This window comes from Equus quagga, chromosome 6 (assembly GCF_021613505.1).
Source record: "Equus quagga isolate Etosha38 chromosome 6, UCLA_HA_Equagga_1.0, whole genome shotgun sequence".
Lineage (NCBI taxonomy): Eukaryota > Metazoa > Chordata > Mammalia > Perissodactyla > Equidae > Equus > Equus quagga.
The window spans coordinates 115,148,063-115,160,641 of NC_060272.1; the positions used below are offsets into that span (position 1 = coordinate 115,148,063).

At 36.2% G+C, this 12,579-nt stretch overlaps 1 protein-coding gene across 6 annotated transcripts in view; it reads right to left on the reverse strand.

The window, feature by feature from the left end:
* Positions 1-12,579, reverse strand: part of NFIB (nuclear factor I B) — a 223,381-nt gene that overhangs the window by 64,167 nt on the left and 146,635 nt on the right. For all 6 annotated transcript variants that reach the window (XM_046664353.1, XM_046664351.1, XM_046664350.1 and 3 more), the window contains exon 4: positions 5,084-5,152. In XM_046664353.1, the coding sequence (XP_046520309.1) occupies positions 5,084-5,152 (69 nt within the window). The remainder of the gene's footprint in view (positions 1-5,083; positions 5,153-12,579) is intronic.

A 12,579-nucleotide genomic window follows, 5' to 3' on the forward strand; every position in this document is an offset into this window, starting at 1 on the left:
CATTGGTTATCACTTCCTCTACTCCCACTCTCCAAACTTCTTCACTCACTCCTTTGTATTAGTTATCACTACATCTGTCACCCCACCGGTCTATAGATGTGTCAGAGGAAACAACGCATGTTTCCTATTGCTCAGCCCCAAGAATAGCGCTTAGTACTAAGTTGGCTCTCAAAGAGCAAATTATGGTTAAAGAAATCAATACAGAACAGTTTCACAAATAAATATCAAGGATTATTAACCTATAATAATATTAACATTAATATTAGAGTGGATTAGAAACCATGATATTTATAATTATTCCATATAAATAATTCTTATATTAGGGCAGGTATACAAGTGAAATTGACAAATACGAAGTAAAAGTCAATTTTTTTCCAAAATACATATTCAGGTTTCATATATGAATGCTAAGTGTGGCTTTTCTCAATAATTATGTCTTGATTTTTAAAAAGTTTTTATGTCACAGCTTTATAAGTCTTTTAAAATGTACTCATGGAGCTGTACACTTTATTTTGTAAATCAAGTATTTACAAATACTTGATAGTATTATTTTGTAAATCAAGCATCCTTTTTGAATCTGCTGATATATTATCAACTGAGACTTTTGTATCCACGTGTTGGTTTTTGTACAATGGATTACAAATTTGTTTCAAGATACGTTGAATAAACCTGTGAGGCAGCAGGTTGTGTTAGAATGAGTAGCGTCTTGAGAGACAGATAGCCTTTTAGTTTTAGCTCCCTCTGCCACTTATGAGCTATGCGCCTCAGTTTCCTAAACTATCAAATGTGAATAATAATAATGTACCACATATGATTAGGTCAAGAATGAAATGAGGTCAGGAGTGATAAAAGCCCGACATTGTGCCCTGTGCATAGTAAGTACTTCCCTTCCTTCTTTGCTTTCTCACCCAAATTTCTTCCCTGGTAGGCTGAAGTGGTTGGCAAAGATGGAACCACTCAAAAATGTGCTAAAAGCAGATGAAGTGGTATAAACAAAACGATTGGTTTAAGTTTCTTCATTCACTAAGTTATTGATTATGTCCATTACTAGCAGGTGCTGCAAGGGATGGTCTAAGACAGTCCTTATCCTTAATACAACATATTGGGCAACATGTTGGGTAAACAAAACACTAATAAAAAACATATAAATACCAGGATAGTGCAGATTATAATGAAATTGCCCAAATGAATGACATGATCGACAAATACTGTAGGATTTCAAGGGAAGAAGAATTCAATACAGGCTTGAACGTCCAAGAAATCTGTGGAAAAAGCTACAGCTGGCACTGGATTTTGGAGAATGAGTAAAGTATTGAAGGGAGGTCATTCTAAACAGAGGTTACTGCAGGAGCAAAGTCACGGGCAGAGATAATATGCAAGGCAGAAACCAGGCAGGTTGGTGTAAAAGGATGGTGCTTAAGAATACTTTCTATTTCTTCACCTGTTTACCAGGCCTTCAAAAGCTCCAATAAGAGAAAGCGCGTTGTGGCAACAATTTTAGAACCCTTGAAATTCACTCAAAGCACACGTGATCTACTTCATCTCCCCCTCTCTCCTAACTGCTTCAAGATAAATAGAACATTCCAAAGGGACTGCGGATTTTCAACGAATTTTTCTTACCCAGACTTTTAATAAACATTCCAAATGCGTTCATTATCAGTTGAATTGTATTACAATGTCAGGCAGGCCAAGACTAACTTAAAATATTCTTTAAGAAAATACGATGAAGAGGCACATGCTTTCTTGTGGAGAAGTAATCAAGGAATACACAATGAACATCTCTCTTTCCCTATTAAAGATTAAATAAATCAATACAGACAAGATTAGTCATAGCTCCAAACTTCTGCAGCTTATGCTTTCTGTTAGATTGTTCATGTTGTATAATAAGCTTTACCCTCATTTTACACAGAAAATATTTGTATTCAGTGTGTAACCCTGCCTAATAGCTTGAACTCTGTTGGAAAGCTAAAATGTAGCTGTTTGTTGTGGCTTGAGGTATACCAGAGGTTAAAAAAAAGCAAGGTAAGAAATCCCATAATAACCACATGCTTTAGTTTATTATTAGAACCATGTTCTATGTGACACTGGAAAGGAGAGCATGTGCTAGGAGGCACTGGAGGGGCTCAGCGAAAGTAAGCAATCTGTCTGGCTTCCTACACACTAATGGACACAATTCAAAGAACTGGCTTACTAAGAGGAATCTTACAACTTACATCTCATATCAACTATTTGCAATTTATTAAGCTCATGCAATATTTAGGCAAAGATTTGTAGATTCTATTTAACACACATGGCTTGATCATCAACAAAGATTGCTTGACCATAAATGTACCAGGTACAATTTACAGCAAAACGATAAAAAATCTTCGGAAATTTTGTTTTTTCTAAATTTTTCTCCAGAAAGATTATTCCAGAGTATCAAAACAGTGATAAAAATAATTTGTCTACAGATTTATATGTGAGCATTATAAAAATGTAGGGTGCATTCTGACATTAAATGGGAGATTACAGAAAGAAAAGTAGACTAATAATAAACATGGCCCAATTCTAAAACAGTGCACATAGCATTTATTTAATAGCAAAGAGAGTATGTGAGAACAGCAAGGCCTAGACAGATATTCCTGTTTAAAAGCCTCTGTAAGAACTTGCATCGGATGCAAAGATCAGCGTTAGCAGCTCTCCCAGAGAGTGGGCAAGAAGGCTGGAAGCTGCAAATCACGTCTAAGAGGCTGCCAATAACCTCTTAGAAACGAAGCTGCCAAGAACCTCAGTTTCTAAGGGTTAGAGGCCAACCCTTAATCTCTCTTATTGTTCTCCTCACTCCAAAAGCTGATCCTAAATCAACTTTTAAGATGGAGATAATACCATTCAACAGAAAGATCACTATCCTAAAACTGAATAGCTTCATTAGCTAAAGTCAACATACACATTAGTGGGTCATATGATAGTAAAACCCTAGAGGACAGAAACCATTAACATACCATAAACCCTCAAGAAGTCAGAATTGGTGATATACAGCATAAGGGTTGTGCTGAAGTTTATGTTTACTTAGCAAACCCTTATTTCATAAACAATGAAGTTCAATTGTGTAAATAAGATTATAATGTGGATATATTAAAACACTTAGGAGAATAACTTCTCAAGCACTTCAGAGATACCTATTTACATACGAAGTAGAGAATAAATGTTTGCTGAATAAATTAACTAATGAATGAATACAGATAATGTACTAATTACAAATCAGTACTGTTTATTATAACAGGTAACTTACAAACCTCTAAGAGATGACATTATGAATTAAAGAATGAATTAAGTATGTTTAATTTACCTTGTAATTTTTTAACTCTATTTTTTTATTTTTCAAAATATCTCTCTGGGCTTTTAAAGGTTCTGACAAGGTTCTCCTTCTACAGCATCTAGCATAATGCTACCTATAACGAGGTACTAATAATATTTTCTGACAGAGGACTCTACTGTCCTCACAGGAAGAATGAAAATATACTAGGAAACTTAGAAAAGTACAACTTTAAGAACATAATTTCACAATGCCTCAAAACTGTAGCAGCATAGCCTCTCTGCTAAAGAACAGTATGGAGAAAACACACACACTCATACACACATACACACACACACATCTTCGAATGCCCACTTCGTTATGTGATGCCAGAAAGTGGCAGTCAGATATGTTCCTTTCCAAATTAAAAACAAACATAAAAAACTTTCAAATGTCAGAGGCCTTCACACACCACATATTGATCTGAAAAAACACACAAGGCTTAGCACCTTGGTCAATGAAACAGACCATCAGAATCCTCTTGCTCAGCAATAGGAACCCTAGAGCTACTGGGATACAGGATAAGGATTAGGTTTGGGTCTCCTACACTGTTCCCAAGTAAACAGACCCATGACAGAAGTCTTTTGGGCACACACTTATCCACTGCAGAATTATATCAGAAAGAATAGATTACTTAAGGTCTTAAATGTTCATGTATACTACTCTCTAGTATACATGGTATTCGCACTGGCCACTTCAGAATCTGAACTATTTGAGAAACTGTGGTTCAAAAGAGAGTCACTCACTAGCTTGTAGGTTCTTCACTGAACACAACTCTAAAGAACTACCTCTACTCAACCTCAGTAACCCACGCTCGCTTTGTTCTTTTGGATCATCATAATTCTTGTTCACGACCTCCAAATTTGACCCAAATGAAAAACACAACTTAAAACAAGGACCAGAGTGCCACTATATCATCTGAATAACATCATTCCAAACTGTGATGCTCTCTATCACAATGTCAGGTGAAAACGCACCAGTCAAAGTTACACAAATAAGCTCAATCAGAGAAGAGAGCAAGAAGAAATGAGTCACCTCCTTGAACGTAATCAGTGCGTTAAGAGCTGCATCTTAGATATATTTATTTGCACACCCTAGTAATAAGTAAAAGAGTTGATCAAGGAAACTTCCCCCGTTCTTAGCTGGCTGGCCAGGTGAACTTACCCGAGAAAAATCTCATCCGGCCTGCCAAGAATGGTGTCTCAGGTGAGGTGGCCGGTTAAAACAATTGGACATTGTTTTGGATAACAATGCTTTCTATCTATATCCACCTACAATCTGCAAAGTTAATTTCTGCATCCCTCTACACTCTGCGTGTTGGTGTGTATATCCTGTACATCTCCAAGCCCCCACCAAAATGTTAGTAAAATGAAAAAGCACTTATCTACAGGAAACTTATGTGGGTTATCATAACAACACGGAGTACATTTAATTAATCACACTTCCTTTGATATAAATGACCATCTATGGTCACAGAGAGAGCAGTGAATTAAATGAATACCAATACCACAGCGATCAGAACAACCCCCAAATTATTTTTATACAACAAAAAGTTTTGATGACTTAAATGCAGATATTTCAGAAAATCAGACAGAATATATTCACTTATGATTTCATCAAAAGGTCAGAGATTTTAAGACTCAAATTCTCCTAATATGTGGCTACTCTTCATACTGTATTTAAACTTCAAAATATAAAACATTTTAAATCATATTGTATAACTAAATAACAAGAAAACAATTTACTTACTTCTGGATACCCTCACAAGTTCTGATACGTTGAAGACTCCAGATTTTACAAAACTATCCTCAAGGTATCCTGCAAATAAACATCAAGGGGAAAAAGATCAACATAAGCAGGAAGCAAATAAATGATTAAACCCTAGAATTTGCTCAAGTGTTTTTAAAGCAAGGGTTAGAACAAAAACCAAGCATGTTTACAACAAAGACAAGTAAAAGCGAAACTCTTGTGAATGCAAACTGGGTCTGTTCAAACAAAAGTCAAAAGTTTAGATGCTAAGTAATCTCCTAGGAAAATTTTTTCTCAACTTTCTGAATGTACAGGGCAATCGTGGTTTCATCTGCCATGGTCCACGCACAGAGAATGAAGGTTTGGGCTCTCACTGAATGCCTTCAGCTCGGTCCCACCTGGTAGACGAAAGTCCACCCATTAAAAAAAAAAGAAAGAAAAAGGAAAACCACAACCACAATTAGCACTTTGTTGGAATTACTTCAAAGATCTCTTGAAACCACTGTTCTTTCACAAATCCTTCCCTGATTAAAGAAAAGTGAGCTGCCGTTACCAGCACTCCCACCCTTGTTCCAGGGTCATGAATCACACAAAAGCAGAACTTGTACATACGGCAAATTTCTTGCATCAACCTATTTCCAGGCCCCTCTAATATACCTCACACGATTTCGCTGCTTTCTCATCCTTGCTACTACACCCTTGGACTTCCTTCGTTGCAAGAACTGGACACTTTTGCTAGCAAACAATGGTGAATCCAGGCCTCCAGGAATGCCACATGACCCTTTTGTGACATCCAGGTACAGGGTCCACAGTGGCTGTGGCCCACAGTTCAGGAGCCTGAGTTAAGCTGAGACCTGTTTGGCAGTTGGTCTAGCTACATCCAGAACTAGAGATGAGGTCTCCCACAAATGCTGGTCATGTTCCCAGGTTCTCCTCTGTGTGAAGGAGGAGTAATGAGGGTGAGAACACTGTAGGAAGGAGGGATATGGTTACTCTCTGCTGCCCAGGGAGAGAATATCATAGAGTTGTTAGGAATAATAAGTGAGATAAAAGTATAAAACCCAGAGTAGGCACTGATTAAATGTTACCAATAAGTTAGGACTGGCTAATAGAGCCAACAATCACCCATATACTGAATTACGCACACTGGATTCCAGACAATCTCAAATTATTTGTAAATCTCCATTCGGAAACTTTACCAGAACAGAAGTTACCACACCACTTTTCTTGTTTTGTTTTTTTATGAGGAAGGTTGGCCCTGAGCTAACAGCTGTTGCCAATCTTCCTCTATTTTGTGTGTGAGATGCTACCACAGTGTAGCTTGATGAGCGGTGGGTAGGTCCACGCCTGGGATCTGAACCCGCAAACCTGGGGCCACAGAAGTGGAGTGTGCACTCTTAACCACTATGCCACTGGGCTGGCCCCACCACACCACTTTTTAATCATAACTAGCATGAAAAGACAGAAAATCACTTAATTAGCATATATGCTTTATTGCTGTGAACTGAGAAGTTTCTTCAGAAACAGAAGTGAAGGAGAGAATGAGAAGGAATTATGAGATCTGGGTGATAAAACTGAGGTCTCATATCAAATCATTACTCAGAAAACAACATACATTTTTAAGAGGATAATAACAAAATGTCCCCATTTGATGTACCTCTATTTTAAGAAACTCCTCCTTCTTGAGTAATTAATTTTTCACCAGCTTGAATTAATTTCAGCAATTATTGAGAAACTGCTAGTGAACCAACACTGTACAAGGTGCTAAAAGCCATGAAGATAAAAAAGGACACTGACTGTGTTTATGCGGTGGGGGAAAAAGATATTTTTAATTTTCTGAACGACAATAGGTTATCATTGTGTACAAAGATTTCTGTTGCTTTCATTGTTGTTTTAAAGTATAATGAATTATACTTTATTTTATATATAGTAAATATAAAATTTTATGTATGGCAAATATTAAATATGAAGACCTTGTTATCACAACTACCACCTGTGTACTTGACCAATCAGACAAGATTGTACGTCTTCACCCAACTGTAGTCTGTAAATGCCTGCCCTCATCTTGCTCATGCAGCTCCCTCTGATCAGGAGGCCTTCCTTCTGCAGACACTACTCTCATCCTTCAACGTGCAGTCAACCACCATCCACTCCATAATCTGCTCCTCTCCCAAACCCTGTGCCAGCCAGAAAGAATCTCTTTCTTCTGTATTCACACACCACCTAGTTTGTACCTACTTTACCTTACTGTGCACATCAGAATTCTTAAAGAGATCCGTTTTCACGTCTTGTGTTCTTTACTGGATTATCAGTTCTTTTATTTTGGGGAATGACTGGGTTTTGTCCCCCTCTATATCTTCCTTGACAGATAACTCAGTGCCAAATAGAGTAACTACTAAATAAATGCTTACAGAACAAAAGTGTTAAATTCAACTTTTTGAAACAGGCTCACAAATGAACATCCTGGTAATTTCATAACAATGTGGATAAAGATGGCTTAAGCGGGAAGGACAACCATGCTGACCCTTGTTATTCCCTGGAGCTCATTTGCTGAGGAGTTTATTTAGGCTTTTGGGTAGAATGGGAAAGAGTAATGATCAGAGTCAGACTGTGTGTCTGACTTTGTTGTGTAATATCACGTGTAATACATAATAACATTTCAACATGTAGACATGACCTGAAGTTCATTTCCGTATTACTCCAATGAGTAGTCAGGGCTCCCTTTGCTTCTTAGTCATGCCCATAGGATGGAGTGGTGTGTGGACCTGTTAGGAGCTGAATCCTAAGGGAGGGAGGAAGCACCCCAGCTACTCCCACCAGCGGGAAGACAGGAAGGCAGTCACATACAGGCAAATACAATGACTATCTCGGAGAAAAGTGACGGCAAGTCAGGACAGAGCAGTGTATTTCTCCACTCCCTACCCTCAATTCTCCAGGTTCTAAGGAATTTAATCACAAGGAAAACTGAAAGAGTTATTTTACTAAAACTATGAAAGGCACTAGAAATATGTCAGAACTGTTTTGGCATCCACTAGACAAAATGTAACACCATAGGTCCCACTGGGCTCCACCCCTGCATGGAGCATAGTGAGACATCACTGAAAGGAGGGCTCCCAAGGATGAGTGATAATGCCTACCGACAACGACCTTACAGCAGTGGGGATGGGTGAGAATCAGGCAACTGGGTAGCCTGGGAGAAGCACCTGAAGCAGACGGCTCATCACCTTCGTGCATCTTTTCATGCAGCACAGCCTTTACAATAGACAGACATTACCCAAGATGAGGCAGGGTAAAGAAAAGAAACAGTGGTTGACATAGTACTTGGCTAGCTAATAGTGCTTGCACACAAGCATACACGAGACAATACTTAAGGACTCTGGCAAAATAACTAGGGAGGATCATGTTGGGGGTCAGGAGCCCTACAATGGTACAGAGGGTGAGACTCAGCAAAATGCAGGTTATTGCTATTAACACAACACAACCCCATCTGTAACCTCCAGGCTTCTGGGGCTTTCTAGAAACATAGTTTTCATGTGTTACGTAGACCACTGCGAATCTAAATAGTTGCTACAAAGGCCAAAGACCTTAAAGCCATTTAGACACATTCATATAGTAAATTTTCTTCATGTACTAAAGGAATATGAGCATCTCTGAGGCGGAGCAGCTGCTTAATGGTTACAGAGCAATATTACACAACAGCTTAAGCCAGGAAGCAAAGCACAACTCAGCATTTATGGGATGCTGTATTTACACTACATGTATGCTTTTTAAAAAATAAAATTGAGTAGGAAATAAAGACCTCTGCAAACTGAAAACCCTCAAAGGCAATATCAAATTATATTATTTTACTTCTTTTTTTATTTTTCTCTCACAAAAAAGCAACAATAAATCACTGCTGAGAAGTTAATATAGTGTTTAACCTCCTTTACAAACAATAACAGAGGGACACAATGGCATATCTAACTGTTAATATCTCAAATTATAATCAGCACCATTTGAATGTTAAACAATATTTACATAGAAAATCCAAAGGAAGACTGATAACGCTCATTTTTATAGCCTACTGTATTCTATTCTTGAAATTAAAAAAAAAAGCCACAGCAAGCAGTTATTGAATTCACGAAAGCTTCTTCAAGTATTTGAAGGACTGTTAATGGAGGTGGTGCAGACTTACTCTGCATAGCTCCAGGAACGGGTTTTTGGCTCAATAAACAAATTTGTCATCCAATAAGAAAAGTCTTGGAAAGGAATGTGAAACCTTGCAAAGGTGGCAATAACCAAGACATGACAAGCTACTGTGCTAAGTTCTTCAAAAGCATGAATTCACGTAATGCTCACAATTATCTTACAAGTTGTCATGTCACTGTTACCATGTTACAGAGGAGAGAACTTGTGTCTACAGAGGTAGGGGGTTTCCCAGGGGCTGTGAAGACCCCCCCATTAGATTTACGAATTCTCACTTTGGGTAGGAAATTGGATAAGAGCATCTCCGAAGCCAGTTGCAACCCTCAGATTCCACTTTTTTACATGGCAGGTTTCCTGTTAGTTTTCTTGCATTGCTCATTTGGAGAAAGAACAGGACACTGGGTATCTCCCAGGCATTTTCCAGTCCTGTGATTCCAATTGGTCACTTCCTCCAACAGAGTGTAAAAGATGCCTAAATCTTTCTGTTTATGGATGCAAAGGGGACTAAGATTATCCCACACTAGCTCTTTGCCTTCATATAACCTTCAGACAACTTCAGCTACCACAACTAACCCATTAGTGATTTTCTGGTGTTATGTGGTGTTATAAGACAGGACTCTTCTGTTTCTCAACTGGTCTGAACTGTCCATGGTTAAAGATGGAACCATGATTATGAAATAGACTGAACTCCAGCCTATAGCCAAAGTTAACATTCCAGTACTAATTAAAAATGAAGTTTATTCTTCAATATGAAATGTAAATCCCTGACGGTGATTTAAATGATCTGGCAGAGAGTTGGAAATTTTCTGACTTTGACATACTCCGACAGTACTATATTAATATGTTTATTTATGTTTTTCAGTATTTCCTTGCAGTCCATTACACTTTTTCCTGCGTATATATAATATATATAAATACATCTTTTCATGAAATTGAGATCAAAATTAATTTTTATCCTGCTTTTTTCTAATTAACACTGTATCTTTCCCTTTAGATTAGTTTTTCAAAAGTATGATTTTAATGCTTGTATGATATTACATTGCATGGCTGTATCATATTTTGTTTGACCACTCTTCTATTGTTTGGCATTTTAGGTTATTTCCCATTTTTTAAAATATTATAAACAGCACTGCCATTAACACTCTCATACACAAATCTTTGTCAGCAATTCTCATGATTTCCTTAGGCTGCAGTTCCCAGAAGTGGAATTACGGGGTCAAAGGACATAAACTCTTTTAAAGCTCTTGGTAAAAACTGTCAAGCTGCTTTCCATAAAGGGTTTTGCCAATTTATATTCCCTCGGGCAGATCATGAGCGTGTCCCTGTCACCATCGGCTGCCAGAATTACATATTAGTCATTTTAGCAGGGACTTGCTTTTAATTGTGGCAAGTTGATAGAGAAAAGATATCATTACATTAATGTTATAATTTTCATTTTTTAATTATAATAGTTGGATTTTTTTTAGGTTTATATGTATTATTTCTTCAAACACAACATTCAAAAACATGTAAAATAAGAATTGTGATAGCATGAATAGCCTATTCCTAACATTAATGAGATTACTTCTAGAGTTTCATAGTTAACGATAATGTTGGCCATTAATTGAGGATTGATCTTTTTCTCATCATTAGATTTATTCACTTATTCCTAATTTTCTCAGTTTTTAAAAGTTTTCTGATTAAAATGGCTATTGAATATTATTAAATGCTTTTTTGGCATTATACTTTTTTTTTTCCTTATAGCATTTAATGTTATATATTACTGAATTTATCTTTGCTTGTCCATGGAAGATAACTCTTTTAATTTACTGTTGAATTGGCTTGCTAACAGTTTCTTCCAAATTCTCTACATGTAGTTAGAATACTTTTGTGGGACTTTTCATATTTCAGTTGTCAAATTTTCATACCAGGGTTATATGCTTGCTTCATAAAACAGTTTGGATGACAGTCATTATTTTTTACAAAAAAAACATGAAAAGTTCTTGAAAGTTTGGAAAAACTCACTGGTAAAATCATCTTCCCAGAATCTGTTTCAGAGAAAATTTTGAGACAACTTTGAGTAGTTTATGAAATTTACTCCTGTTTTCTGGTCTTAAGATAATTTTAATATATTTTCCCCAAAAAATCATCAAGTCTCAAATTTTTTAATTTATTAGCACAGATATATTATGGTTTACTAAGTGGGATGGGTTTATTTTTACAGTATAGCAAAATTATAGTAAAATTAAGTTCTATTTTACTATAATTAATATTTTATTAAAATATACTATAAATGTCATAATTACATTAAATTTTGTTAAACTATACCAAAAATCAGCTTTGACGCTTAGTACGCAAACCTAAGGCAAGTGAAGCAACTTTTCTACACCTCACATTTCTCTTCTCTAAAATGCAGATGATAGTCACCGTACCTATGAGTCTGTGGAAACTGTATCTTGCCTTCAAACAATAAAAAAGAGAGAGATTTCATTTTAAGAGCAGGGGAAGGGAAGGCAGAACTTCCAAATTAACAAAGAGAAAACAAAACACAATGAATAGGAACTTAATCAAGACAGCAAAACTAAGGACCTAAGATGTAAAAATAAGTAATTAATATAAAATAATACAGATGGAATAAAATCAAATCTATTAATCACTACAATAAAGGTAAGTGGACTGAATTATCCCATAAAGGGAGCATAAATTATCCCATAAAGGGATGAACTCAAGCAAATAAAATCCAACGATTTTCAAGGAACACATTTAAGACAAAATGATAACAAGAAGAAAAAGTTGAAAATAAAATGGTAGGCAAAGAGAAATCAGGCAAATTAAAACAAAAAGAAAGCAGCACCAACTAGCAATGGTTAAGATGGAATTTCAGATGAATTACAATAAACAGGATAAAGAACATTATGAAAAGGCACAATTAATTAAGAAGATAAGTCATAAACCTCACATGTACCAGAGAATGTTGTGGATAAATGTATAAAACAAAAACTATTAAAATACAAGAAACTTGGTACAAATACAATTACAGTGAGAATTTTTAATATACCTCTTTTAGAATTGAACATGATTATTAGACAAAGACTAACTTTATAACATTCAAGCACAAACTATACTTTGTTGATATGTCCATGGAAATTTTATAAAAATTGATCATGTCCTTGACCAAAGAGAAAACTCTAACAAATTCTTAAAAATAGAGACTTGTTTAGTTCATACTATCTCATCTTTGGCAAATAAAACTAAAAGTAAAAAATAAAAAGTGACCAAATTTTCTGACCTACCTGAAAATTAAGAAAAGCCATGAATCAAACAGAAAATCA